Consider the following 27,373-nt stretch of genomic DNA (forward strand, 5'->3'; position numbering starts at 1 on the left):
TTGTTTGTACTTTATCTGTCTAAGGGCCTGAATCTCCTGTTGGGGCATTCTCCCAGAACCTCCTTCCCTGGAGGAGTCTATACTAAGTTCTTGGTGCCCTCTTGGGCAGCCAAGGGTGAAGGCCCCATAGAGGAGAGGATCCAGAGGAGCATTGAGGAGGCCAAAGAGGAAAAGGATGTGGCTGAGGCTGGGAAGCACTTCAGTTAGCATGGTGGGAGAGAACCAGTACCAAAGACCCAGCAGGTTATAAGGTGTCCAGCAGAGGACGAAGGTCGGCAAGACAAGCAGGGCCAGTCGCAGACCCTGAAGATGAACGTGGGGGCGATTGTGTAAGGAGCGGTGGAGGGCAAATTCACCAGCAGGGGCTGGGAACTTAGAAAATACACTCAAATTCAGAACCACTCAGCTTCTGAGTTGATGGAAGGGCAGAAATAGTGAGATGGAGCTCTCCCCTTATAAGGAAGAGAATGGTACGAGCCCTCTTCCCCTTCCCAACCTGGGACTATACGCTCCCCTCCCACCAGAGATTATGACAGACGTTCTGCAAAAAAGGTTTCGATTGAGGTGCTGTGTTACATGAAGCTACAAAGTCTATTTGAAGTCTTGTTGGTGTCCAAGAGCAAAGGAATACTGATCACCCTTCTCCTTAATTCTTGCCCAGCTAACTCCACTTCAGAGAATTGTGGCTGGTTAGAATTGAAGGCATTCAATAAAGTTATGTGCAGCATCAGCTGCTAGAGATATGGTTAGCAATTCACTTTTGGTTTGATAGATAGCTATCAAATTTATGAGGCTAGAGGCAATAGTTTTAGGGTATGGGTTAGGGCCTGAGGGTTGGGGTCTCACCATGGTTCCCCGTCCTTGTCCGGGGACTGGACACTGAGGACAATGCGGCTATAGCAGACGGTCATGGCAGTCAGTGGCAGCAGAAAGAGGCAGCAGAAGGTGAAGAGGTGGTCTCTTGCCATCAAGCCTTGAAGCTGCCTTTGGTGACACACTGAGTGAAGGGGACTGGACCAGCTCAGCGGATGGTATGGAACAGGAACAGCTGGAGTGGAGTCAAGGACTATTAGAACTGGTCTACCTTTCCCCTCCCATGCCAACCTATCCACCAGTTCAACACTATCTCTTCACAATTCATTCTTTTTTTTTTTTTTATTTATGAGATTGTTGAGAAAACTTGGGAGCTAATACAGTGCATAATCCCAATTCGTTCTTAATTTCCTGCAGTGCTGAGTAATGGCACATCCATGGCGCTATATTTAAAAGGTTAGGAGTGTATCTTGAAACTCCCTATCTTCCTCTTAGGCTATGTTTGTTAAATCTGGGACTTAAAGAACCCTGTCTTCTCAAGTACTGTTCTAACATTGCATTTTATCAAAGGATATCTCTTCCACCTCACCAACATTTTTAGCTGAAATTATTTTCCTGATGTGTCTGTGATTCTGTGGAAAAAAGAAATCTTGTGTAAAATGGGTGCTGCTAAAATTTCAGGCCATTTTGCAGTCACTCTGTAAAGTGACCTTTAGTAATAGTTATGTGTACAACTTACAATGGTGAAGCAACATTAAATAATAAAATTTAACATTTTCCCAATGCTGTTGGCTGCCCCTTCTCCTTTTTGGTAAACTGCTGGGTTTTTGGTTTGAATCAGTAATGAGTATTTTTCAGTTGAGAGCTTCAGGGTTAGTACCTTGGTTTCAGGTAAGGTAGACTGAGTCACTACTGGTTTGATAAAAGGCAAGCTTAGTAGGTATCAAATTTCTAGATACCAGGCATTTGGAAAGTGATTTCAGCAGGCATGAGGGACTTTTAGGAAAGGTGAATAGTGTGAGCCACAGACATACAATTTTATGAACTGCTTGGAGTTATGATCAGGCTATTCTGAGCTAGTTGGGAAGTGGTCTTTCCTCTTCCCCTATCTTGAGTCCATATGTTTCTGGCCGTTTTCTTGGGGGGTGGGGGCGCGGTTTTGCACCACGCCTAGAAATACTTGACACGTTGTGAGAAGGGGTTTAAAAATAGGCAGGACTTCCCAGATGGCTAGAAGACTCCACGCTCCCAGTGCAGGGGGTGGGGTTCGATCCCTGGTCAGGCAACTAGATCCCACATGCATGCCACAATTAAGAGTTCGAATGCCACAACTAAGGAGCCCACCTGCCGCTACTAAGACCCGGCACAACCTAATTAATTAATTAATTAATTTAAAAAATAGGCAAGTCTCCTGGATTTATGTTTTGGTCCATAGCCCTACCTCTGACTCTCCTTTCCCTATTTTATGTGCAATTTACCACCTACTGTAGAAGTCTTTACCTCTGCTACTTGGAAACTTGAGTCTACAAAAATAATTTCTAACTACACAATATTCCCTTTACCATACTGACAATTTTTTATTGACACTAATATTTTAAATGCAACATATGGGCAATGCAGAATTTATACAAGAGGTCGCTAATTTAGAACCCAAAATAACACCTTTTGCACCTGAATCATGTTACCATCAGTTTGCTATTGAAGCAAATAGAGATTGCATTGTTGTCGTCGGATTGTCAGGCTCTAAGAAAGGATGAAATGCATTTCCTATTCCATAATCCTGTGGCCTATATGTTTCAAGTGATTTATCCAAAGTCATCCAGCTAGTTAGTGGTAGAGCCTAGACTCAGGAAAAACAGAGCAAAGTAATACAAACGAACAACAAAAGCAATCCTAGGGCTTCCCTGGTGGCGCAGTGGTTGAGAATCTGCCTGCTAATGCACGGGACACGGGTTCGAGCCCTGGTCTGGGAGGATCCCACATGCCGCGGAGCAACTAGGACCGTGAGCCACAACTACTGAGCCTGCGCGTTTGGGGCCTGTGCTCCGCAACGAGAGGCTGCGATAGTGAGAGGCCCGCGCACCGCGATGAAGAGTGGCCCCCGCTTGCCACAACTAGAGATAGCCCTCGAAACGAAGCCCAGAAACGAAGCCCCAACACAGCAAAAATAAATTAATTAATTAATAAACTCCTAATATAAACCCAACTAATTCCTTTTGCACTGAGGCAACATGCTGCTTTTTAAAACTTTGTGTAACAGAGGTCCTGTTTGGAACATATTGTTGGAAGCAATATTTTTTGTTTGTCTTAGAACTGCAGTCAGACTAACTGTTGTTAGTTATATTTCTAATATTTGAGGATTTAAGGATCAAATCTTAAATCTGACTCTGTAATGCATTATTCCAGAGACTGAAATTTTAGCCCTCTCCCTGACAATCCTAACCCTGGACTCAGAGATGCTGCTTTATACCCTCATCCCAGATGGTGGTAGTGGTTTTGGTTTTTTTGAAGAAATTGCTTCATATTTAGCTTTTTTTTTTTCTAGATTTCTAGTTCATTTTCAGTATTAATTGGTACTCAATTTCAGATGCTCCCTTTTGTTCCAGTTTTGACACCCACAATAAAGCTAGAGTAAAAAATACAAATCTGATTATGTCATTCTCCACCTTTTACTTTAGTGTCTCTCCACTGCCCTCAGGATAAAGTACAAGCTTAATATTTGTGATCTGGTTCTTCCTTCCCCTCCAGGCTCATTACTCACCACTTTCTAGTCCTCAACTTTAGCTGCAGCTACTCTGAGATCATCCACCCTCCACCTTCTCCAGCATTCCTCCTGCTGTAATTTGTCTGAACACCTATCTTTCAAGAATCAAATTGTAACATCTCTGGGAAGTCAGGAAGCTTCTCCTGACTGTCCAAGAGTGGGTCTTGGACAGTTCTTTAGCTCCTTATGCTTACCTTTAGCATAATGCTTAACTGCACACTGTATTGTAATTGCGTACTAATTTGACTCTGCACTAGTCTATAAATTTCTTGAAGGCAGGACTTTGTTGCTCTATCCTTGATAGAGCATTTGAACGCACCTGGGGGATGCACATTAGTTTCTGAATTGATGAATGAATGTACCACAAAGTTTTACCCAAAGCCCCTGATTTCACTGTCTTCTTAATGTCTTCCCGTATATGTTTCCACCATGCCCTAGAGTTTTTCTGCAATAATCTGAAAAAGGTGGGACTCGGAAGAGGCAAAGAGGTGGAAGCCAAGTGTAGTAAAAACAAAGGCTCTTAACAGAAATACAAATTAACATGCAATGATCTTAACTTGCAAGAGAGATAGCAGAGGCCCCCACGCTGAGGATTAACGGTGACCACGGCCAAGCACACCCCTTGAATCCGAAGGCTCCTGTTGTGTACCCAAATTCTTGTCCAGTTTAGCCCTGAGTTCCGACAAGTCACTCTCTTTCCAGGCAAGCGGGAAAACGAGTACCCAGGCTGCCCCCAGAAGTTTCCTTCCAGTTGAGCGGGGTCCAAGCGGGTGGAGTACGGCTGCCTGGCGGTCGAGCCCAATGACCACAGGCAGGAAAGCTGCGGCATACATGGCCATTAGTTCAGGAACATGAGTGTCCGACATGCGATGTCCCCGGCCAGCCATTGAACAGTGATATTCCAGGTGGCATAACTATATCTAGGGTCATAACCACAAAAGTGACCAGTAAGTCGGCAGCTGCTAAATGGGCAAAGAGTCGCCTTACCCGAGAGGGGCGGAGCTGGCTGGGTTGCGGCCGTGTCACTGACCCAGCACGGCCAGGTTCCCTCCAGCCGAAGAAACAAACAGCGCAACAGTCACTCCCACTCGGACCTTGGCGGCAGCTGAGAAGGTGAGCAGCTCTGCGCCCTCCACCTCTACTCCTGATCCCGCCCAGATCTCCTCCCTCGCTGCTGACCCCCAGGGGGTGCCGTTGCCTGCAGACATGGTGACCTGGAAGGGAAAGGGGTAGGGGGATGAAGTGTGGGTTTGAAGAGGTTAGCTGCGTCCACTGTTTCTTCTCTCTCCTTTTAAGGATATGAGTTGGTTATTTTGCGAATTTCGTCCACTAAAGCCTCTGTCTCTGGAGACTCTCCGTCTGTATTCTGGAGGTCACCTGTCCAACTGTCAGGGTCCTGCAGGGAACAGGGATCTGGTGCTGGCTTCTACTTCCATAGACTTCTTTAGCCCCTAGAGCCCTGGATTCGGTCGGAGCGTGCAAGTGAGTGTGTGTGTGTGTGTGTTGGGGGTGTTCTGCTGGAAACACCCCAGGGTTGGGGGCAACCCTATCCTAGCTGCCCTGGCGAGAGCACTGCGGCGCCGTCTCGCTACGCCCGGACTCCAGCAAGCCCCGCCCTTGGTCCAGAATATTTAAAGAAGAATGTGCCTCTGGAGGTGTGCTTAGGCAACAGAGATCACCTGATTAGAGGAAAAGGCGACGGAGACACGCACAAAAAACACGCAGGTATAGGCCCAGAGACAAGGCCTTCTCGTTCTGAAATTTCGCTTCAGGGGCCGGCTCCACTCCCTTTATTTTCTGATGATGTTTGTCCCTCGCGCGGCACCGTTGGGTTGTCCAGGAGGCGTGACTAGGGGCGGGAAGTGGGGCGGGAGCGAAGCTGTGGAGCCGGGCTGTCGCTGTCATGGACGCCTGGGTCCGCTTCAGCGCTCAGAGCCAGGCCCGGGAGCGGCTGTGTAGGTGCGGCCCGAATAGGAATGGGGGGAGGGCGGGCAGAGGAAGATCTTCTTGAGGCGAGGTCAGTTCACACTACGGGGGTCAAACAGGGTCAAATCGGGCTACGGGGGCCCGGACGGACCGAGAGGGGCTGATTTGAGCCGGCCGTGAGGCCATGGTTCGTTTCTGCTCACGGGAAAGATGGGGAAACTGAGGCACGAGTGGGCCGGCGGGGAGGCCGCTCAGGGTTGCGTGTTCACATAAGACCAGCACTTTCCTCACTGGGCGATGGTGGAATGAGGAGCGTTCGCTCCGTGGCAAATAGCGACCTGGACTCTTCCCAGAGCGGAGGAGGCACTCCGAAGTTCCCGTGTCCACTCACCCTACTGTCACCCGCTAGCTCCTCTGCCTCCGCCTTGCCTTCTAGTCTCGATTCATCTCAAGGCCTGGAAAATCTCTTAGTTCACCTGTTTTGAAGAATAACCTGTCCTCCAACTATCCCCCACTCCCTCACATATCACATACATGCTCACACTGATGTGCTTGTGATGGACCCCCTGCCGCCTTCATTGTCCTTTTCAGGCTTTACATTATCAGATCTCTTATTTCCTCAATTCCAAGTAGTGCTTCCCAACCCCTTCTAGGCTCCTTTTTATTCTTATACCTTTCTCTTCCCCTGGCCTGGAGGAGAAACGGTGAGATATGGCCATGAAGAGGAGGAAAGGGAATGGTCTCGAACAGGGGAAGTGGGAGTCCATACTTGCCTTTTTTTTTTTTTTTTTTTGGTGGTACGCGGGCCTCTCACTGTTGTGGCCTCTCCCTTTGCGGAGCACAGGCTCCAGACGCGCAGGCTCAGCGGCCATGGCTCACGGGCCTAGCCACTCCGCGGCATATGGGATCTTCCCGGACCGGGGCGCGAACCCGGTTCCCCTGCATCGGCAGGCGGACGCGCAACCACTGCGCCACCAGGGAAGCCCCATACTTGCCTTTTGAAGTACATTTTTGAGGGGGAGACGAGGGAGGTCTCCACCTTACCTTACCTCTCTCTCCTCTCTCTCCTCCAGGGCCGCCCAGTATGCTTGCTCCCTTCTTGGCCATGCACTGCAGAAACATGGGGCCAGTTCTGAGTTACAGAAACAGATTCGACAACTGGAGGGTCATCTGAGCCTAGGGAGAAAGCGTAAGTAATTGTGCCTTTCCTTTTATTACCTCAACACTTCCTCCATCCCCAGCTATTCTTCCTTAGTCCCTCCTTCTTGTTTTTGACCTTCTCTGCCGATTCTCCCTCACTTGCCTCTGCCCTTATCCTCTGCAAGCCTCCCGATTGGGGTGAGAGAGCAGGTGTAAGAGTAATGAAGGATTGGAAAGAATGAGGCAAATTTGAGAAAACTAAATTGGACGTAAAAAAAATTGAACTATTTCTACTCTGTTTTTAAAAAATTGTTCATTATTGTTTCTATCACTTGCTTGACTTTCACTCTCTTGCTTTCTCTCTTTCTCTGTGTCTTGCTCTCTGTTTGCCTCTCTACTTTCAAATCCTTGCTTTTCTTTGCTAATCCCCACAAGTTCTACGCCTCGGTAACTCAGCAGATGCCCTTGAGTCAGCCAAACGAGCTGTGCATCTATCAGATGTTGTCCTGAGATTCTGCATCACTGTTAGTCACCTCAATAGAGCCTTGTACTTCGCCTGTGACAATGTCCTGTGGGCTGGAAAGTCTGGACTTGCTCCCCGTGTGGATCAGGAGAAGTGGGCCCAGCGTTCATTCAGGTTTGATATCCTTTTATCCTACAAGACCTATCGTATTCTCCATACTGCATAGCTTGCCTTTCATGAGAGAATGATCGTTTGGGTCTTCCCAGAATATACACATCTTAATCACTTGGCTTCTAACCTTCATTTAGATCTTAAACCATCAGAGAATAATGAATGGGGGCAGGTGGAAGACAGATGCTCTTTCATGATGAATGACTAAGATTGGACAAGACTAGATATTCATTACATTGCTTTAATTCTGCTTTTGTCTATACCACAGGTTTATGCCCCTCGCTGCTTACTCATTCATTCATTCATTCTAAAAATACTTAGTAGCTGCTTACTATGAGCCAGGGAATAAAGCAAAGAGCCAAAGAGCTATGGTTCCTGCTCTCATGAAGCTTCTAGTCTAGTGGGGGAGTCAGATATTAAAACAAAAATCACCAAACCAAATATTTGTGGGAAGTACAGGGTGTTATGAGATATATAACAGGGGGAGCTAATTTAGATTGAAAGGTCAGAGAAGAGCTCTTAGAGAAAATTAAATTTTATTTCAGACCTGATGTCTGAGTAGAAGTTATACAAAGCAAACAGTAGCAGAGAAGACCATTCCAAACAGAAAATAGCTCATTCTAAGGCCTTGAACCAAGAAGAACTTCATGGAATTAGAGCAGTAGAAAGAAAGCCAGTGTGGTGGACGGTATTGAGTAAGGGCATAATTTCAAACTGGACAGGTAGACATGGGCCAGATCATTCGTGCAAGGACTCCTAGGTAATGGTAGGATTTTTTTCATTTAGTTTTGTTTAAATTTTATCCTAAGTACAGTGGGTTCTAAGTAGGGATGTGACATGATTCAAATTGCATTTAAAGAAGATCCCTCTTGCTGTAGTGTGGAAAATGGATTGCAGTAATGCTAAAGAGGAGAAGATGCCCTAATACGGCCAAGAAATGATGTTGGCTTGGACTAAGGAGCAGGCTATAATGAAGGTGGAAAGGAATATGATTTGGAAATAAAATGATCTCTATACATATTATTTGTTTCCCTATGATTTGCTTTGTTATTTTACATTATATTAGCATCTTTCCATCTCCACTTATGTCTCTCTTTTCTCTTCATCTTTCTCAGTGATTACAGTTATAACAAGACTTATGGTGTATGAAGGGTGGGGGCAGAGGCATGGCTGGAGTGGTATGGAAAAGCAACTCCCTAGAAGAGTTTATATGCCATGTTTATACTTTCATTCAGTAAATATTTATTCGGCTCTTAGTATATGCTAGGCACTGGTCTAGACAAAGGGATACAGTGGTAAAGACAAACACCATCCCTGCTCCTATGGAGCTTACATTGTAATGGGAGGGGACAAAGAAACAATAAATAAGAAAAACATCAGAGAGTGGTAAGTGCTGTGCAGGAAATTAAAATAGGGTCATGTGATAGACAGTAAATGGCTTGCTACTTTAGAATCGGGGGTCAGAGAAGGCTTCTCTGAAGAGGTGACATGGAAGCTCAGACCTAAAGTGCAAGGAAGAGCCAGCCATTTGAAGATTTTGGAGAGAGATTATTCCAGGTTGAGGGATGAGGTAGTGTAAAGGTCCTAAAGCAGGAACAAGCTTAATGGGATCAAAATATAGAAAGAAACCAATGTAGCTGGAGCATAGTGATTAAAGGAAAGAATGGTACAAGACGGAATTAGAGAGGCGGGGTCAGATGTTGAGTTCTGTAAGCCTATCTAAGGTATTTTATTCTAAATGTGATAGGAAGGAAACCATGGAGAGTTTTAAGAAAGGGTATAATGTGATTTACGTTTATGCCAGCTATTGTGTGAAACTAGATTCTTGGGGGTGGGGGACAAGAGTGGCAGTAGAGAAACCAGTTAAAAGACTAAAGTAGTAGTTCAAGCAATAGATGTTGGTGGCTTAGACTGTGATGGTGGAGTACAATAGATAGATGTGGATTCAGGATATGTATTAGGGGTAGGACAGTTATATTGCATACAGACCACTGTTGTCAGAATGGATTAAAAATCAAAAAACGTAGACTGTTCTTAAGGAATTTATAATCTAACACATTTGGCAAGCTTGGCGTCGTTTTTTTGTTTGTTTTCTTTTAACAAAAGTATTGGATTTAAATGGTCTATGTGTTTGAGTCTTTGAAACAACTGAAGGTGTTTTTTTAAAAATAAATTTGTTTATTTTATTATTTTATTTAATTTATTTATTGTTTCTGGCTGCGTTGGGTCTTCATTGCTGTGCGCGGGCTTTTCTCTGTTTGGGGCAAGTGGGGGCTACTCTTCATGGTGGTTTGCGGGCTTCTCATTGCGGTGGCTTCTCTTGTTGCGGAACACGGGCTCTAGGAGCTCGGGCTTCAGTAGTTGTGGCACGTGAGCTCAGTAGTTGTGGCTCGCGGGCTCTAGAGCGCAGGCTCAGTAGTTGTGGCACACGGGCTTAGTTACTCCGCGCATGTGGGATCTTCCCGGATCAGGGATCAAACCTGTGTCCCCTGCACTGGCAGGCGGATTCTCAACCACTGCATCGCCAGGGAAGCCCTGAAGGTGTTCTTTTAAAAAAAATTGCATTATTGTAGTTCAAGTTGAATGTGTGTGTGCTAATGGGTTGCCAAGTGGAAAAGTGAAATATGAGGTTGATCTTGGAATATTTCATGATGCTCATTATTGTAAGCCAGGATCTTAAGGTACACGTAAACTCATTAGTTACAGAAAGGTGGAAGGACATTTCTAATAGTGGGTAATAACATTCACTTCTGGTATTCTAATATGTAATCCTTTTGCACTATGGGGGAAAAAAGTTTAAATGTTCTGTTGGATATGCTAAGTGGGTATATGTATCTGTACTGACCTTTCTCCCCTGTGTATCCCAGGTACTATCTGTTTTCCCTCATCATGAATTTGAGTCGTGATGCTTATGAGATTCGCCTACTGATGGAACAAGAGTCTTCAGCTTGTAGTCGGCGACTGAAGGGTTCTGGAGGAGGAGTCCCAGGAGGAATTGAAACTGGGGGACCTAGGGGTCCAGGGGCTCCAGGAGGAGGTCTGCCCCAGGTGGCTCTGAAGCTTCGGCTCCGAGTCCTGCTCCTGGCTCGGGTCCTTCGAGGTCATCCCCCTCTCCTGCTGGATGTGGTCAGAAATGCCTGTGATCTCTTCATTCCACTGGACAAACTAGGCCTCTGGCGCTGTGGTCCTGGAATTGTGGGACTTTGTGGCCTCGTGTCCTCCATCCTGTCTATTCTCACCCTAATATGCCCTTGGCTCCGACTCAAGCCCTGATATTCTGGTACAGGATAAGGAGGGGATCTGAACTGGTGAGATGGAATTTTAGATTGTCCCCGTGTACCAGCCCCATTCTAACTCCACTCCTTGGTTAAAGCTAAAATCCAGAGATTTGGGAGTAAGAGGGAGGAGCTTTGGGGAAGATGAGGTGAGGAGAGGTGACTTGTGAAGTCACTTGGATGATTCACATGTTCAGATCTGCTGGAACTTTTGTCCTTTTCCTTCTTCATTGCATTGTCTGTGTCTGTCTTGACTCTTTTTACTGTCTCTTAAGTCTATTTAAGATTCTGTCTCTGTATCTCTTTTGTACCTTCTCAGTCCCCTGTCATAGGAATTTAGTCAGCAGGGTTACTTTTTGGTATGGGAGGTAGAAGGTATGGTCTATAAGGTTCTAACTGCCTTCTTCTTTTTCCTCACAAAGGTGACTTGTGGCCGTTATTTTCCCCTTCAGACTCCAGATTATAATTTTGAAGGCTTTATGTCCCAGTGGACTCTTCCCACATGCACCAGAAGTAGTTTCATGCTTCCTTTTCCTCTCTCATGTCTACCTCACCAACCTTTCTCATGATTTGCCCTTACCTTTCCCTCCACTCACACCTGCAGGTTTCTGCTTACACTTTGATTTCAGGGCTTTGTTCTAGCCTTTCCGTACCCCTTCTTTGACTATCCAGGATGATGCTCTGTTTAGCATCTTGTTGTAAATACTGTACAGTGATTCTGTGTAAATAGCTGAGACCCAAGCCCATGATGGATAGCAAGCCTTCCAGGTTAGCAAATTAAAGATCAATTTGCTCATTGATGTTTGGTCTGGTCCCATGTGTTCTGGTCATCTGAGGCCCCTGTTTCTGTCACTATGGTTTGGGTTTTCCATAGGATTAGCCACTGGCATCATTACCCACAGACTTTTATTGAGCATCTACAGTGTGTAGGGCATAATACTAAGTGGTAGAGATACAAAAAGCTAAGAGGCTCCATGGTCCCAACTTCAGAAGTTTATAGCTTAGTTGAGGAGATGGGGGGGTCTAATGTTAAAGTAATCATACTGGTTCCACAAAGCATACCCCATACCAGTTCATGGTTTATAGTTCCTTCAAAAACTATGATGCCATAAGGCAGCATAGGCCAATAGTCACAAAGAACTAAGTGGAATGGGGATGGTAAGTCTTGGTTTGTGGGTGGGCTGTGTCTTCACATGTTGGGACTCTGAGTAGGTGGGGAAATGATGTCACTGTTATCAGCTCTTTCGTTTTCCATATTCCAGGTTGAGATAAATAAGGTTAGGAGGTAAAAAGAATCTGTCTCCCACTCCTACCTTCTATTCCAAACCTGAGGAAAGCATTATTGCTAGGCAACAACAAAGGATAGAAAAAAAAGGAAGAGAAAGAAAGGACAGAAAGTCAAGAATTGTGTTCTCTTTGGATACTGAGATGATGCCTCCAGGGGGCAGCACCAAGGCAGAGAAATACACTAAAATTGCTCATTCCTCCTTTCCTTGGTCTGGGGCTCCTCACACTTCGCCACCATTACTCCTCCCATTCCTTCCAACTTTATTTTTAGCTGCCAGTGGGAGGGGGCAGGATGGGAGGGAAAGTACAGAAAACAGAGAAGGAGAGGGACAGAGGCACAGAGGACTTCTCACGCAGACAGAGAACATCCAGACATGGAGTTCCCCCTCATCCCCCACCTGTTCTTGCCCTTGATGTTCCTGACAGGTGAGGGAGGTTAACTTCTTGGTTTCTGGTGGGAATGGAAGATATATGGATTGTTTAGCATTGGGATCTTTACGGTTAAAATTCTTTGGGAGTTAGGTTAGGAGGTTAACCGATTCTATGTTTCATGTGTGTGCGTGTGTGTATGTGTGTGTGTGTGTGTGTGTGTGTGCGCACACGCGCACGTACACGTGCGCATGGGTTTGCATTCTTTTGCCCACACATATGACTGCCTGGCAAAGGCTGAAGCTGTCCAGTGCCTTGTGTAACATTTGTGTCCAATTAAATAAAACTTTGTCCTAAGCCCTGGAGGAGTCAAAAAGAAACATGATGTGAACGTCCACGTGGCTAATCTGATTACTATTATCCCCCTCCCTACTTCTCCCTGCCCTTGGTTGTCTCTGGGTTCCTGAGACATAACTGACTAACTGTGTGGTCAGAACTCTGGGTTTATCTAACCAATGAGCTACAGTTGCTGGTCATACAGCCTTGCCAGTTTCCTGGAGGCAAAAAGCCTCACATACAAAACACTTTTCTGAAAATGAGCTTGGTTTGAGACAGAGCTATAGCCATTGGTGAAAGTGGTGGTGGGGTGGCCTGGGGGGGGTTACTTGAAGGAACAAGTCACAGGGAAAGAACCATGGGAGGGACAAGAGGCCTGGAATTTTTCCTCATCAGTGCCCTGTAATCTTCGTTTCCTAAAATACCAGCTCTGATTTTAAACAGATTGGGGTTGGGAGGGAAGAGTCAGCAAGAACATGATTGAGGGGGTCTTTAGAGTGGGCTGAGAGTTAAGGAAGAGATGCAAGTAGGCAGGGGGCAGTTGGGAGGGGGGATGAATTAGAAAGGAAGTGGATCATGAGAAACTTTGGGAGTGATGGGACCCTTGGAAAGGATGTATGGCAAACCATGTATGTAGGCAGGCAAGTGGCTCCACCCAGTTAATTACCACTGAGGTTTCCAGGGCTGGAATCAGCCAGAGACCTAGACATTGGAGAAAGAGAGTGAGAGTATAACAATGATACTGGGAGTCAAGAAGAGACAGGAAGAGAAGAAGAGACCCAGACATGCAGTGTTCACTAACCTCCTCTTGTTTTCCCTATGGTCCTGGGTTTGGGGAGAATTTGTAAGGAATAGTTGTTCTGGGGCTGCAGAAAGGCCTTCTCCCTATTTTGACCCTCACAGCTTGGAGAGGAGGATGTGTAGGAGGAATGATGTAGAAAAGAGGAATTTGACCCTTCCAGACATGTCTGTAAATGAAATTTGGGGGATAGGAATGGAAATACATCTGTGCAACAGCATGGCAGAGGGCCACAGTTTAGACATCTGGACCCCAACACAGGAGGAAAATCATCCTTGCTTGGAGTAGATGACATTCGCAGAGTCCAGGGCAGCTTATGAGTAAAAAGAAGGGAGATAGGCTGAGATCAAAAAGTTCCCTTCACGGTTTCTCTCTGGCTGTACCTCTGGGCATTCATTAGGTTCTCTGGCTGATTCCTGCTAACCTTATGATCCTGGGCCCCCAGGTCTCTGCTCCCCCTTTAACCTGGACGTGCACCACCCACGCCTATTTCCAGGGCCACCGGAGGCTGAATTTGGATACAGTGTCTTACAACATGTTGGGGGTGGACGCCGATGGTGAGGAGAAAACCAGAGGGCCGTGGGATTGGGACTGTGATAGAGCTGTTAAAGGGGAGGCAAGGTAGATGGAAATATAAACTAATCTGGTTCTTTGGAAATGGCTGGGGCTCTAGACTTGCCGTCACCATGCCCTTTCCCTCTGGCCTATCTCAAGTGTCATATTTACGCTATGCTTGTATTCATTTCCTCCTCCCAGGATGTTGGTGGGTGCCCCCTGGGATGGGCCTTCAGGTGACCGAAGGGGGGATGTTTATCGCTGCCCTGTAGGGGGCTCCCACAATGCCCCATGTGCCAAGGGCCACTTGGGTAAGAAGACTCCTCACTCTTCCACTCCTAACCCCTAACCTTGATACACTAGTAGCTTTGACCCCTTACACCTCACTTTTTTTTTTTTAATTTTTTTGGAGCATAGTTGATTTACAATGTTGTGTTAGTTTCAGGTGTACAGCAAAGTGATTCAGTTATACATATACATATATTCATTCTTTTTCAGATTCTTTTCCCATATAGGTTATTATAGAATACTGAGTAGAGTTCCCTGTGCTATACAGTAGGTCCTTGTTGATTATCTATTTTATATATAGTAGTGTGTGTATGTTAATCCCAAGCTCCTAATTTATCCCTCCCCCCTCCATGTTTCCCCTTCGGTAGCCGTAAGTTTGTTTTCAAAATCTGTGAGTCTGTTTCTGTTTGGTAAATAAGTTCATAGATAACATTAAAAAAAATTAGATTCCACATATGAGTGATATCACACCTTACTTCTTTACCTCCATATCCCACGTACTCCTCTTCCTGACTTGATCCGGACCTCTTCTCATCCTCTTCCAAAATCACCCTGAACTCAATCACCCCATCTGTGACCCCATGATCTCATGCTCTTCCACTCCACTCCAACCAGGTGACTATCCACTAGGAAATTCATCTCGTCCTGCTGTGAATATGCACCTGGGGATGTCTCTCCTGGAGACAGCTGGTGATGGGGGATTCATGGTAAGCTAAGGAAAGGGTGGTGGCGGGGTCTCTGAAGGTTTGTGGTAGAGAAAAGGGCGATATGATAAGGGAAACTGGTCTATGTGGAGGGGTCAAGGAGTTAAAAACCCTAGAAAGCAAGGAGGGGGGTCTTGGGGAGTGGTCTCAATGCCTCTTTTGACAAAGAGCATGTTCTGAGGGTGCCCTCCCAAGCCTGGGAGTAACTGTTTCCTCTACCCATCCCCAGGCTTGTGCCCCTCTCTGGTCTCGTGCTTGTGGCTCATCTGTCTTCAGTTCTGGGATATGTGCCCGTGTAGATGCTTCGTTCCGGCCCCAGGGAAGCCTGGCACCCACTGTACAACGTGAGCCAGGAGAAGGGCCTGAGGACCCAGTCCCTAGAACTGGGTGCAGGGTGGGAAAAAGATGGGGCCACAGGGTATGATGCTTGACAGGGGAACTGCATGGCTTATCCTCACTGCTACCTAACATGTCCGCAAAAGCTCCATGTTTCCTAACAGATGAGAATTCAGACTCTTTACCAGGTCGTCAAGACTCCATGAACTGATTTAATCAACTTCAAAAACTCAACTCTCACTATATCCCTTCATACCCTGCACCTTGGCTATAGCCTTCACCTCACCATTCTCCTGTGTGTCATCTATTTTTATACCTCCATCTCTTTTTGTTTAAAGTGTTCTCCACCCAAATGCCTTCCTGTTTAGTCTCCTCTCCTCAAACATCTCCAGTCTTCAGTATCTTCTCAGTCGCTGCCTCCTTTGATTCTCCACCATCAGGACTGACCCTCTTTTTTTCTTTCACATCACAGAGTGGTGCTATGTTTCGACTAGTGCTGGATTCCTTCTTTGTTTTTTTAGTCAATTGTATATATGCCCATCTTCTCTTTTATTCATTTTTATATTTACCCAGGACCTGGCACACTACCTTCCTTATATGTAAGAAGTGCCCAATAAATGTTTGAATTAAATGTGCCCACCTGTGACCTCTTCCCTTGTTGCCCCCATGCCCAATGTCCTTTACCCCTCGGTTCCCCATCACCATACCCCTCCTCCTAGGCTGCCCCACATACATGGATGTCGTCATTGTGTTGGATGGCTCCAACAGCATCTACCCCTGGTCTGAAGTTCAGACCTTCCTGCGAAGACTAGTAGGGAGATTATTTATTGACCCGGAGCAGATACAGGTAAGAGAAGGCAACATGGATGGGCTTGGAGGGGGAGAGACAGGGAGAGAGGAGGTAAATGCAGGTAGCATCTTCAGTAGTATCCAGGTGCTCGTCTCCCCTCTCTCGCGTACCTTCTCCACTCCCCACCCCCATACACACACTCCATTAGAGTGCACACTTTATACTCAGGTGGGACTGGTACAGTATGGGGAGAGCTCTGTACATGAGTGGTCCCTGGGAGATTTCCGAACCAAAGAAGAAGTGGTGAGAGCAGCAAGGAACCTGAGCCGGCGGGAGGGACGAGAAACAAAGACTGCTCAAGCAATAATGATGGCCTGGTGAGGCACTGGGAAGGGGGGTGTGGGAAGCCAGAAGGGTTAGGGGAGGCTTTGGAGTGCACTGTGTACATCCCAAGACGTCTTGCCAGCTTATCTTTGTTTGCACACTAATGTAGGTGGGGGAAGGTTAAATTGGCTGTCATCGCACTCATTGCATTTCTACAAATTGTCTGTGTCTGTGTCTCTCCATGTTTCTGCTTTATTTATCTCTGCAGACAGAATTCTCTCTGCCTATATACCTCCACTCCCACTTTTCTCTTGGCCCTCGGATTTTCCATCACTCATGTCCTAGCCCATTTTCCAAACGTGACAAAACTTATCTCTGGGAAGACTCCCCTGACCTGACCATTCTCCTTTATTCTACGTTCCCTTAATATTTGTCCTCCTAAATACAATATTTGCTGAATGAATCTATGAGTGAATGGATTTTATACTTACTTGCATTGATGATATGCTGCTCTATATGTTCTATGACATTCAGATATTTGAGCTCTTACTGTGTGCCAGTCTCTATGCTAGACAGCTGGGGAGATGGGCTAAAAGGCAAGAGGCCTGGCCTCAGTGAACTGCCGACAGCGTTAAGTACTGTGTGTATGTGTATTTATCTGCACACATCTGATCACACCTCACTCCTTTCTCTCTCTTCTCAGCACAGAAGGATTCAGTCAGTCCCGTGGGGGCCGACCAGAGGCTGCCAGGCTACTGGTGGTTGTCACTGATGGAGAGTCACATGATGGAGAGGAACTTCCTACAGCACTAAAGGCCTGTGAAGCTGGAAGAGTGACACGCTATGGGATTGCGGTGAGAACAGCTCTGGATCTGGAAGGATAGAAGGGATTGGGGAGGGTGACACTGAGGACTGGGAACTTAAGGAAGACGGGCATTGACCACTTCCCAGACATCAGCCATATTCTCTTTCTTCTCTTTAGTTGGCTGTGTCCTGTACAGCTCTACCGTCTCACAGCACACAGCCAGCAGACCCCACCTTTATCTCCTGACCCCAGGTCCTTGGTCACTACCTCCGGCGGCAGCGAGACCCCAGCTCTTTCCTGCGGGAAATCAGAGCTATTGCCAGTGATCCAGATGAGAGATTCTTCTTCAATGTCACAGATGAAGCAGCACTGACTGACATTGTGGATGCATTAGGGGACCGGATTTTTGGCCTTGAGGGTAATGATAACCCTGGAGAAACAGAGGACAGGGTAGGGGGAGTTCTGGGGTATAGGTGGGCTTCTGGAATAAGTTCAGAAGGTCAAAGGGGAAACTGTCTTCCCTTATATTGCCTCATGATGTTTTCTCACACTCAAGGGTCCCACGGAGAAAATGAAAGCTCCTTTGGGCTGGAAATGTCTCAGATTGGTTTCTCTACTCATCGGCTAAAGGTTGGACAGACTCTGACCCCTCTCAACGTCTGACTCCTTCCAGCCTCTAACTCAGACAGCTTCAACCCCAGGGCTCTTCTAGATTCCTCCTTTAACCAGTGTCCATGCTGACCTTCCCATACCTCACCAACTGACCCCAGCATGCCCTCAGTGACCCTCTCACTCCTGGAGAGCTTTTTCTTCTTATTCCCCACTGTCTTTTCAGCGACCCCATCTGGTTCTGCCCTACAGGATGGGATTCTCTTCGGGATGGTAGGGGCTTATGACTGGGGGGGCTCAGTGTTATGGCTTGAAGGAGGTCGCCGCCTCTTCCCGCCACGGACGGCCCTGGAAGATGAGTTCCCCCCTGCATTGCAGAACCATGCAGCCTACCTGGGTGAGTAGCAGAGAGCTGCAAAGGATTAGACGGTGGAGGGGGAAAATAATGCTTCCTCAGTGGGGTGTGGGATGGAGGGTATAAGGTGCTCACTCTTAACTCATGCAGTTTCTCACTGATCTCCTGCTACCTTCCTTTGGGACCCCCTTCTGTGCCTTTAGGGAAACCTCCTACTCTGACCCCATCTTCTTTCCCTTTCACCCCCGATTCCTTGTCCACTTCTAGGTTACTCTGTTTCCTCCATGCTTTTGCGGGGTGGACGCCGCCTCTTTCTTTCAGGAGCTCCTCGGTTTAGACATCGAGGAAAGGTCATCGCCTTCCAGCTTAAGAAAGATGGGGCTGTGAGGGTCGCCCAGAGCCTCCAGGGAGAGCAGGTAGGGCATCCAAGGGAGGGTGAGACCCTTGGCTCCTGAGGGACCTTCAGGCTGTGGGGGAAGAGAGTGAAGGGACAAGAGAGGGGCCTTAAAAGTCTGTGTTGAATTCTGGTTGGCAGAGTCTGTCAGGGATGTGAGGACCAGATTGGCAGGTGCTTCCCACTTGTCCATAATCTTGCCTTCCCTTTCCTCTGGGGTCACCACTACCCACCGTTCTCCAGATTGGCTCGTACTTTGGCAGTGAGCTCTGCCCATTGGATATGGATGGGGATGGAACAACTGATGTCTTGCTTGTGGCTGCCCCCATGTTCCTGGGGCCCCAGAACAAGGAGACAGGACGTGTTTATGTGTATCTGGTGGGCCAGGTGAGATTTGCTGGGATACCCTAGAGCTCGTCTCTGGGGGGAAAAGGGAGTGAGGGAAGGCACACACATTTGAGGGCTGGCCGAGTGGTTGGGACTGTCAAATCAGCATCTTCTGTCTTCTCCTCACCTCCACCAGCAGTCCTTGCTGACGCTCCAGGGAACACTTCAGCCAGAACCCCCACAGGATGCTCGATTTGGCTTTGCCATGGCTGCCCTTCCTGATCTGAACCAAGATGGTTTTGCTGATGTGGCTATGGGAGCGCCCCTGGAGGATGGGCACCGTGGAGCACTGTACCTCTATCACGGGACCCAGAGTGGAGTCAAGCCCCATCCTGCCCAGGTCAGGAGTGCCCCAACGAGGCAGGGGCATGGTGGGAGGAAGGGGAAAGGAGGTGCCCCCTTTGGTTATCATTGCTCCCCTGGGCTTGAGACCCAAACTGAACAAGTGCCTTTTGTATCAGTAGCCAAAAAGGTGAGGCGGTGGGGTAGGAAACATGTTGCTGTACTAGGGACTCCTGAACACAGGCAAGTTTCTCTCATGCCTGAGGGGAGAATTAGAAAAAGCCAGGTGGGAGGCCTGGGAAACCAGTTGTGTGAGTCTCTGCTCAGTGTCTCCTCTCTCCCTCTCAGCGGATTGCTGCTGTCTCCATGCCACATGCCCTCAGCTACTTTGGCCGAAGTGTGGATGGCCGGTTAGATCTGGATGGAGATGACCTGGTAGATGTTGCTGTGGGTGCCCAAGGGGCAGCCATCCTGCTCAGGTGAGCGGCCCCAGCTCAGGTAGCAGTAGACAGCACGGCATAGCTGTTAAAAGCAAGGGCTTTGGAGTCACAAAGTTACATTTGGCTTTCTTGATCAACTTACTCTGTGCCTCCATTTCCTAGTTTATAAAATGGGAATAATAATCGTACCTGCCTTAGAGGTTTGTTGTGAGGATTAAACACGATAATCTGTGAAAAGATCTAAACACAGTGCCTAGCACACGGCAAATGCTGATTAAATGTTAGCTATTGGGACTCTCCTGGTGGTGCAGTGGTTAAGAATCCGCCTGCCAACGCAGGGGACACGGGTTCAAGCCCTGGTCTGGGAAGATCCCACATGCCGCGGAGCAACTAAGCCCGTGCGCCACAACTACTGAGCCCGCGTACCACAACTACTGAAACCCACACACCTAGAGCCCATGCTCCGCAACGGGAGAGGCCACCGCAGTGAGAAGCCCATGCACCAAGGCCAAGAGTAGCCCCTGCTCGCCGCAGCTAGAGAGAAAGCCCACACGCATCAGCGAAGACCCAGGCAGCCAAAAATAAAAATTAATTAATTTTAAAAAATGTTAGCTATTATCTTACTTCTGTCAGAAGGTTCCGGGGAGGCGGACACATGTGTCCCCTAGCTCCTTATTCTTTCCTTTGACCTCAGGGAGGCAAACACTGGGGACTGCCTTTCTCAAAGGGCTTTCTTCCCTCTGTTAGACTTTCTTTCCCATCCTGTTCCCAGCTCCCGGCCCATTGTTCACCTGGCCCCTTCACTGGATGTGACCCCGTCGGCCATCAGTGTGGTTCAGAGGGACTGCAAGCGACGCAGCCAGGAGGCAGCCTGCCTATCCGCAGCCCTTTGCTTCCAAGTGACCTCCCGCACTCCCGGCCGCTGGGATCGCCAATTCCGTGAGTGACTAGCGTGCATGCTAGGCAGCTCTCAACCCCTTGCCTGCCATGGTCTTGGGACCCCTCTCCACCTGCACTCTTGCCTGCCCCATTCAGATGTGCGGTTCACAGCATCGCTGGATGAGTGGACAGCTGGGGCCCGTGCAGCGTTTGACGGCTCTGGCCAGAGGCTGTCCCGTAGGCGGCTCCGGCTCAGTGTGGGGACTCTCACTTGTGAGCCGTTGCACTTCCATGTGCTGGTGAGGAGGGGGCAGGAACTGCTTTGCATCAGGGCCTGGGAGTGAGAAGAAGGCTGGATCAGAGGGAGGACTTTCTGCTGGATCGGCAAGAAAGCCAGAGTCAGGAAAGTGAGAAAGATCAGACTGTGGAGTCAGGCTGATCTGGGTTTGAGTCCTGCTCTGCCATTTACCACCTGTGAATTCTGGCAAGTCATATAACCTGCAAACCTTAGTTTCCTTGCCTGAAAAGGGGGGATAATAATAACAACTACAAAATAGGAGTTAGCTGTCTTAGAATTAAATGTAATAGTATTGATAAAACCTTAGGACAGTGCCCAGCACGCAGAAAGTGCTCAGTAAATATCGCCATAATTATCACATTCTGCTAGGATTCCTGGGTGGTATCCCTAATCCTGGCTCCCCATGATCCTTGACTCTGGTTTCTCTCAGGATACATCAGATTACCTCCGGCCAGTGGCCTTGACTGTGACCTTTGCTTTGGACAACACCACAAAGCCAGGGCCTGTGCTGGATGAGGGCTCACCCACCTCCATACGAAAGCTGGTCAGAAGTGCCAAGCCCTGCCCTGCCCTGGGTCCCAACACTGCCCTTCTCAGTGAATTCAAGAGAAAGGGGAGGGAGGAGACATGAGATCACAGTGAAATCTAACTTGGGCACCCACTCTTTTCACTTTTCCCTCAATCCCATTCCTTTCTCCCACGCCTTCCTCTCAGCCCTCAGCCCCTTCTCTCTCCTCTAGGTCCCCTTCTCGAAGGACTGTGGCCCTGACAATGAATGTGTCACAGATCTGGTACTTCGAGCTAATATGGACATCAGAGGCTCCAGGTGGGATGGACATGAACTGGCCAAATGGGGGTGACCCGAGACAGATCAGAAGGGACTTGAAGGGAGACTGAGGGTTGTTTCTTGCCCAGGAAGACAGAAGCGAGGCTTCTGGCACTCCTTCAACTCTGGGCTCTCTTTTATCCATGACTCCTAGGAAGGACCCATTCGTGGTTCGAGGTGGTCGACGGAAAGTGCTGGTGTCAGCAACTCTGGAGAACAGGAAGGAAAATGCCTACAACACTAGCCTGAGTCTCAGCTTCTCCAGAAACCTTCACCTGTCCAGTTTTATTCCTCAGGTGCCCTTAGGGGAGGGAATTTGGGAGGAGTCAGGGAAGGAGGAGGACGATTGGGGTATTGTCTGTGAGGGGCCCTAGGGAAAGGCTGTGTTTAGAAGTTGCAGGCAGGAGGGCGGTTGCAGCCCCACCCTAGCCTCCACCCCCCTTCCTCTGCTCTCAGGGGTACGGGCCAGCGAAGGTGGAGTGTGCAGCCCCTTCCCCTCATGCCCGCCTCTGCAGCGTGGGGCATCCTGTCTTCCAGGCTGGAGCCAAGGTGAGTTGGGGCCCAGGATGAGAAAGGGCCTCTGAGAGATCAGGGGCTGGAATCTGCGGGGCCTGGGAGTTTAGGAAAGGAGGCACACAAGGGCTCCTGTTCCTCTGTAGTTGTCCCATGAGGAGAAATCTACCATGTCCCTCTCCCCCAGGTGACCTTTCTGCTAGAGTTTGAGTTTAGCTGCTCCTTCCTCCTGAGCCAGGTCCTTGTGAGGCTGACTGCCAGCAGGTGAGAACAATGGGCATTTCCTCCCAGGCCTCTCCTGTTGGGTCTTGGTGGTGGTGGTGTGTGGGTGGGAGCAGGGGTGGAAACAGCGTGACTCCTTTACTCTAGAGAGGGGTGTCTGAGACAGGGCTGGGATGCGAGCCTCTCCCCCTGACCCTACAGCAATAGCCTGGAGAGAAATGGCACGCTTCATGATAACACAGCCCAGACCTCAGCCTACATCCAGTATGAGCCTCACCTCCTATTCTCTAGGTATGGCTCAGCTCCCCACTGAGACCCCATTCTGACCCCAGACTCATACTCTTTATGTTTCCCCCCTCTCCCTCCATGTGCTTCAGTGTTCCCAAACACCAAACCCTTAGGGCTGCTCTATCTTTTTGCCCTCAGTCCCACTCAGGCTGAAGCTTCTCTTAAGCATCTTTCTTTCTTAGGTATAGGTATACCTATGCATCCTAGTTGTAGGGCTTTGCTGGGCCCTGGGGGTTGGAGCTGGTGTGATGGGATATGGGGTGTGGCCATAAAGTTTGTACCAAGTCTATGTCATGTCTCATTTCTATCTTCTCTATGTACCCCCATCTCTTTATCCATGTGCTGGCCCTACCTTCCCTGAATCCATGTCTGTGTGCTGATCATGTGCCCCTGTGTCTGTGTCACGGCTGTGACCATGTGCTTCCTGACTTGGTGTCCACGCAGTGAGTCCACTCTGCACCGCTATGAGGTTCACCCATATGGGACCCTCCCAGTGGGCCCTGGCCCTGAATTCAAAACCACTCTTAGGGTGAGAAGCTGGAGGGACCTTGGCATAAGCAGAGGGAGGGGGAGGAGTTCCTGGGAAAAGCATGGGAGGAGTCTCTCTTAGATTTCAGTGGTATCCAGGGTAAAGGGGAACAGATGAGGAAGGGTCTTTCTCTGTCTCTCACCTCTTCCCATTTCCAATCCTCCTTTTAGGTTCAGAACCTTGGCTGCTATGTGGTCAGTGGCCTCATCATCTCAGCCCTCCTTCCAGCTGTGGCCCACGGGGGCAATTACTTCCTGTCACTGTCTCAAGTCATCACTAACAATGTGAGTCTGGGCTAGGGGCGTATGGAACCCTGCCATCTTGATTTGGTGGACTCACCCAGCTCCCAGCGTCCTGGGTCACTGCTCTCCGGGCTCCTCCCTCCCTGGGGGCGCCTTTCTTTCACATATGTAGCTTCTATGAGATGAAAGAAAGGGATCACCCAGGGAAGAACTACAAGAGTGTGGGTGGTGTGTTCCTGCTCAGCCTGGAGTGGCCGGCCCCTCACCATCAAGAGGGTCCCTCAAGTTGGATCTTCCTCTAGGCAAGCTGCACAGTGCAGAACCTGACTGAGCCCCCAGAGCCCCCTGTGCATCCAGAGGAGCTTCAGCACACAAGCTGGCTGGTATGAGTCACAAGAGGGTGAAGAAGGTGTCCAGAGTTGGGAATGCAGGGGGGAGCAGTAGAGTTTGGAGCCTTGGGCTGGAGAGTAGAGTGGGGAGTGAGGGATATTTCCACCCCAGTGTCCTGATCTGTCTCTCTCTTCTGGTAGAATGGGAACAATTCCCGGTGTCAGGTCATGAGGTGCCACCTTGGGCGACTGGCAAAGGGGACTGAGGTCTCTGTTGGACTACTGAGGCTGGTTCACAATGAATTTTTCCGAAGGGTAAGCTTTTCCTTTTCCACTGCTTTCCCTTGCTGCTCCTATCTGGGACTTTAGCATAGCCTTTTCCGGTAGACAGACTCGTGTTCAAGTTTGAGCTTTGCCTCCTACTCACAAAGTTATTTCATTTTTCTAAGTTTCTTTCTCCTCATCTCTAAAATGGGGAAGAAAAACCTACTTCATGGGATTGTTGTAAAGACTAAGTGAATAATGAGATGAACTCACTAGAAGCTAGTTACTATTCTTGTATTTTCCTCCATTTATCATCTCTTAGTGTTATATCAATAATCAACCAACATTTACAGGATACCTAAATTCAATCAACCCATCAAATGCCTGCTATATAAAAAGCCCTCTATTAGGTAGACACTGAGGAGAATATCCCCAACATTTAGCACCATGCCTAACTCATTGTAGTGATTTAATACATTTTTATTAAATGAATGAGTAAATAGTTGATATTACATGCAGGGTAAGCATGGAGGGTAGTAGGAAGTGATATTGTATAGTGAAAGAGATCTAGATTATGAAAGTTCTTTAAAGCCGGGAAGATGAAATCGAACCTAATATGATAGGCAGTCAGGAGTCGTGTGAGTTCCTGAGAAGGGAAATGACCTCTTAATTATAACAGCTGTTTAGTACTAGGGGTTTATATTGTGCCTTCCCGTGTTCCGTATACTTTGAATTACACAAGATCCCTGGGATGTAGGCATCTTTCAGGGGAAGTGAAGTCTGACAGGCCATCCTTCCCTAAGTCTGGTTCTCTATCTCTCTTTGGTATCATTTTTTCATTCATTTATTTATTCTTTTAACAAAGATTGATTGAGAAACTGTGCTAGGCACTAGGGACACATAAATTACTAACACAACCCTTGACCTCAAGGATCTTAGAGTTCAGAGGTGAAAGACAGAGAAGTAAACAGAATATTATAACCTGATCCAGGGTGATGGGGGTTAGGAAGGAACACTTCCCTGCTTCCCAGAGGGGATGACATCTAAAGGAAGGGTAGGAGTTAGCCAAAGAAAGAGGAGTTGAATGCATTTCAGGTAGAGCAAACAGAGTACATGAAGGGCCATAGGCTTTCCATCTGTTACCCTTCTTTTCTTTCCCCATCGGTCTCCAACCTTTTCCTCTGGTTTTGAACGTCCTGGAAGTTGTGCCCCTCAGCCTTATCTTTGCCATTAGGGTTCTGAGAGCCTTATCACCTGATGATGGCTCACTTTATTTTTTTTGAATTTTATTTTATTTATTTTTTTATACAGCAGATTCTTATCAGTTCTCCATTTTATACATATATTAGTCAATCCCAATCTCCCAATTCAGATGATGGCTCACTTTAAATGTCTCTCCATTCACAGGCCAAATTCAAGTCTCTGACAGTGGTCAGCACCTTCGAGCTGGGAACTGAGGAGGGCAGTGTCCTACAGCTGACTGAAGCCTCCCGTTGGAGTGAGGTGGGGCTGGAGACTGGGTCTGAGAGCTGTGGAACTAGTAAGGGTGGCAGTGGCCTAAGGGCACCTGTGAGCTTTTTCAGAACAGAGGTGTCTTCATTAGGCAGCCGTCAGGCAGTCAGAAGTGATAAATCAGAAGGGTGGGGTCCCACTGCCTCCATTCGTACCTCAGTCTCTTTCCTTTTCGTCTTCTGTTTTGTGGCTGGCTTTGCTACAATGTGGGGTGAGGCTAGCTGGGCGAAAGGGCGCAAATAAAAAACAACTCTTCTTCCTATGCAGAGCCTCCTGGAGGTGATTCAGTCCCGCCCTGTCCTCATCTCCCTGTGGACCCTCATTGGCAGCGTCCTGGGGGGGCTGCTTCTGCTTGCTCTCCTTGTCTTCTGCCTTTGGAAGGTAAGCACTGCTGTCGTGGGGAGTACGGGGCGTGGTGCTCGTGTATTAAGGAACCCTTGTTTATAGCCGGGAGGACTGGATTTGTGCTGGGCAGCTAAGCAGGCTGTGGGTGTCATGCCCAGATTTCCTTCACTGTCTTCCACAAATGTTGGCTGAATTAAACTAAGCCAAATAAAATAAATTTGAATCTCAGTTTTGGAAGCAGAACAAAATTGAAGACTTCAGATACATCTGAGGGCTGTTGGCCGGGTCCCCAGGCAGGGCATTTGGTGATGACTCTTATCTCTTTCCCTACAGCTTGGCTTCTTTGCCCGTAAGAAAATCCCCGAGGAAGAAAAAAAGAGAGGAGAAATTGGAGCAATGAATGTAGAATAAAGCCCTAGAAAGTCCTCCCTGGCAGCTTCTCCAAAAGACTTGCATAACAGCAGAGGTTTGGGGGCTCAGACGGGACAAGAAGAAGCCTCTGGACTATCTCCCCAGACCTGCAGCCTGATTTGACCTTTGAGTCATGAGGATGCTGCTGGCAAGAGATGAGGCCTTACCTCAGACAAGAAGGGCTGGCACTAAACACTCCCACCCTGTGCTTCCCTCCTTACCATCCTGGTTCCAGAGCCAACACTGGGGCCTTAGTGTAGGGCCCTTTTTTCCCCATCCCCAGGAATCAAGAATCTTTTGCCTAGGTCCCTGACTTCTTTCAGTTTCCCTCTACATGCTCCCTCACAATTTGGAAAGGACGAGGGTTATCTTCCTCCATTTTCCACCTCTCACCTTCCTGCCTTCTCCCCACTCCAGGGGAGAGAGCTGACGTTGGCTTGAACGAAGTAAAGTCAACATCTGCTGCTTTCCTGTGGAGTCTGGTGATTCAGAGGGCCGGATGGGGAGAGTCAACAGGAAAAAAGGAGGGAGGAGGAAAAGCCACAAGAGACATTCTGTACAATTCCAAGGAACAGAGAAGCCTTTAGACAGGCAACTGCCATCCCCCTGAAACCTGAGACTTTCGTGGTGCACTCGCCCGCCCTCAGGTGCTGGTGAAACGGAGCTGCCCCAGGCCTGCTGGGCAAGGGTTTCCCAACTCTCCAGCCTTCCCTGGGAGCAAAGCCAGAGCTGGGTGCCCGATTCTCTGGAGCCAGGGGCCCCCACGTGGCTAGAGCTGGAATAACAGAGAAGACTGGACACCCTAGGCAGTCTTCTCTTCTCTCAGGCCTCACACACTCATGAGCCTCCTTGGAGCCTCCTTATAGAAACTAGAGAGAAGGGAGAGGATTGCTTGATGGTGGGAAACCCTTTCACCTTACTAGATTTGGGAAGCAGCAGCCCCATGGGGTCTGAATTAAGGAAGAAGCCGAAGTAGGTGGCAAGAGGTCTCTGGGAAGCAAGCCCTTACTTACTTGGAACTGTTTATGTAGCACAAATAGCTCCTAGGAAATGTTTCTGGGGCATCTCCAGTCATACCTGGTAGGGCTTCTCTGGTAGAATCA

At 48.2% G+C, this 27,373-nt stretch overlaps 2 protein-coding genes and 1 pseudogene across 2 annotated transcripts; 2 read left to right on the forward strand and 1 right to left on the reverse strand.

Annotated features, from left to right (window-relative positions):
- Positions 1–312: 312 nt before the first annotated feature.
- Positions 313–5,300, reverse strand: LOC114486188 (gonadotropin-releasing hormone II receptor-like; annotated as a pseudogene).
- A 108-nt stretch (positions 5,301–5,408) lies between these two features.
- Positions 5,409–11,352, forward strand: PEX11B (peroxisomal biogenesis factor 11 beta). Its single transcript, XM_007130772.4, has 4 exons — positions 5,409–5,536; positions 6,577–6,692; positions 7,079–7,280; positions 10,145–11,352. The coding sequence occupies exons 1-4, from the start codon at positions 5,481–5,483 to the stop codon at positions 10,548–10,550; spliced, it is 780 nt and encodes a 259-aa protein (XP_007130834.1). The 5' UTR covers positions 5,409–5,480; the 3' UTR covers positions 10,551–11,352.
- A 91-nt stretch (positions 11,353–11,443) lies between these two features.
- On the forward strand, positions 11,444–26,671 carry ITGA10 (integrin subunit alpha 10). The gene is given in 31 exon segments (XM_007130775.4): positions 11,444–12,265; positions 13,789–13,900; positions 14,100–14,209; positions 14,802–14,893; positions 15,120–15,234; positions 15,946–16,073; positions 16,245–16,393; positions 17,044–17,194; positions 17,398–17,563; positions 17,702–17,775; positions 18,007–18,151; positions 18,377–18,525; positions 18,747–18,890; positions 19,027–19,230; positions 19,521–19,651; positions 20,385–20,551; positions 20,648–20,790; positions 21,220–21,333; positions 21,530–21,615; positions 21,770–21,911; positions 22,072–22,164; positions 22,316–22,392; positions 22,552–22,641; positions 23,083–23,167; positions 23,338–23,451; positions 23,712–23,792; positions 23,940–24,053; positions 25,410–25,505; positions 25,782–25,895; positions 26,193–26,231; positions 26,233–26,671. Coding segments are annotated over 31 exon segments (3,504 nt in total). The 5' UTR covers positions 11,444–12,213; the 3' UTR covers positions 26,260–26,671.
- Positions 26,672–27,373: the final 702 nt, after the last annotated feature.

This window comes from Physeter macrocephalus, chromosome 4, assembly GCF_002837175.3.
Source record: "Physeter macrocephalus isolate SW-GA chromosome 4, ASM283717v5, whole genome shotgun sequence".
NCBI classification, from domain to species: Eukaryota; Metazoa; Chordata; class Mammalia; order Artiodactyla; family Physeteridae; genus Physeter; species Physeter macrocephalus.

Excerpts from the sequence above, each read along its gene's own strand:
- PEX11B (XM_007130772.4), top strand. The coding sequence starts at position 5,481 with ATGGACGCCTGGGTCCGCTTCAGCGCTCAGAGCCAGGCCCGGGAGCGG. Across the intron at positions 5,537-6,576 it reads GCCCGGGAGCGGCTGTGTAG|GGCCGCCCAGTATGCTTGCT; the intron begins GTGCGGCCCGAA and ends TCTCTCCTCCAG. Across the intron at positions 7,281-10,144 it reads TGGGCCCAGCGTTCATTCAG|GTACTATCTGTTTTCCCTCA; the intron begins GTTTGATATCCT and ends TGTGTATCCCAG.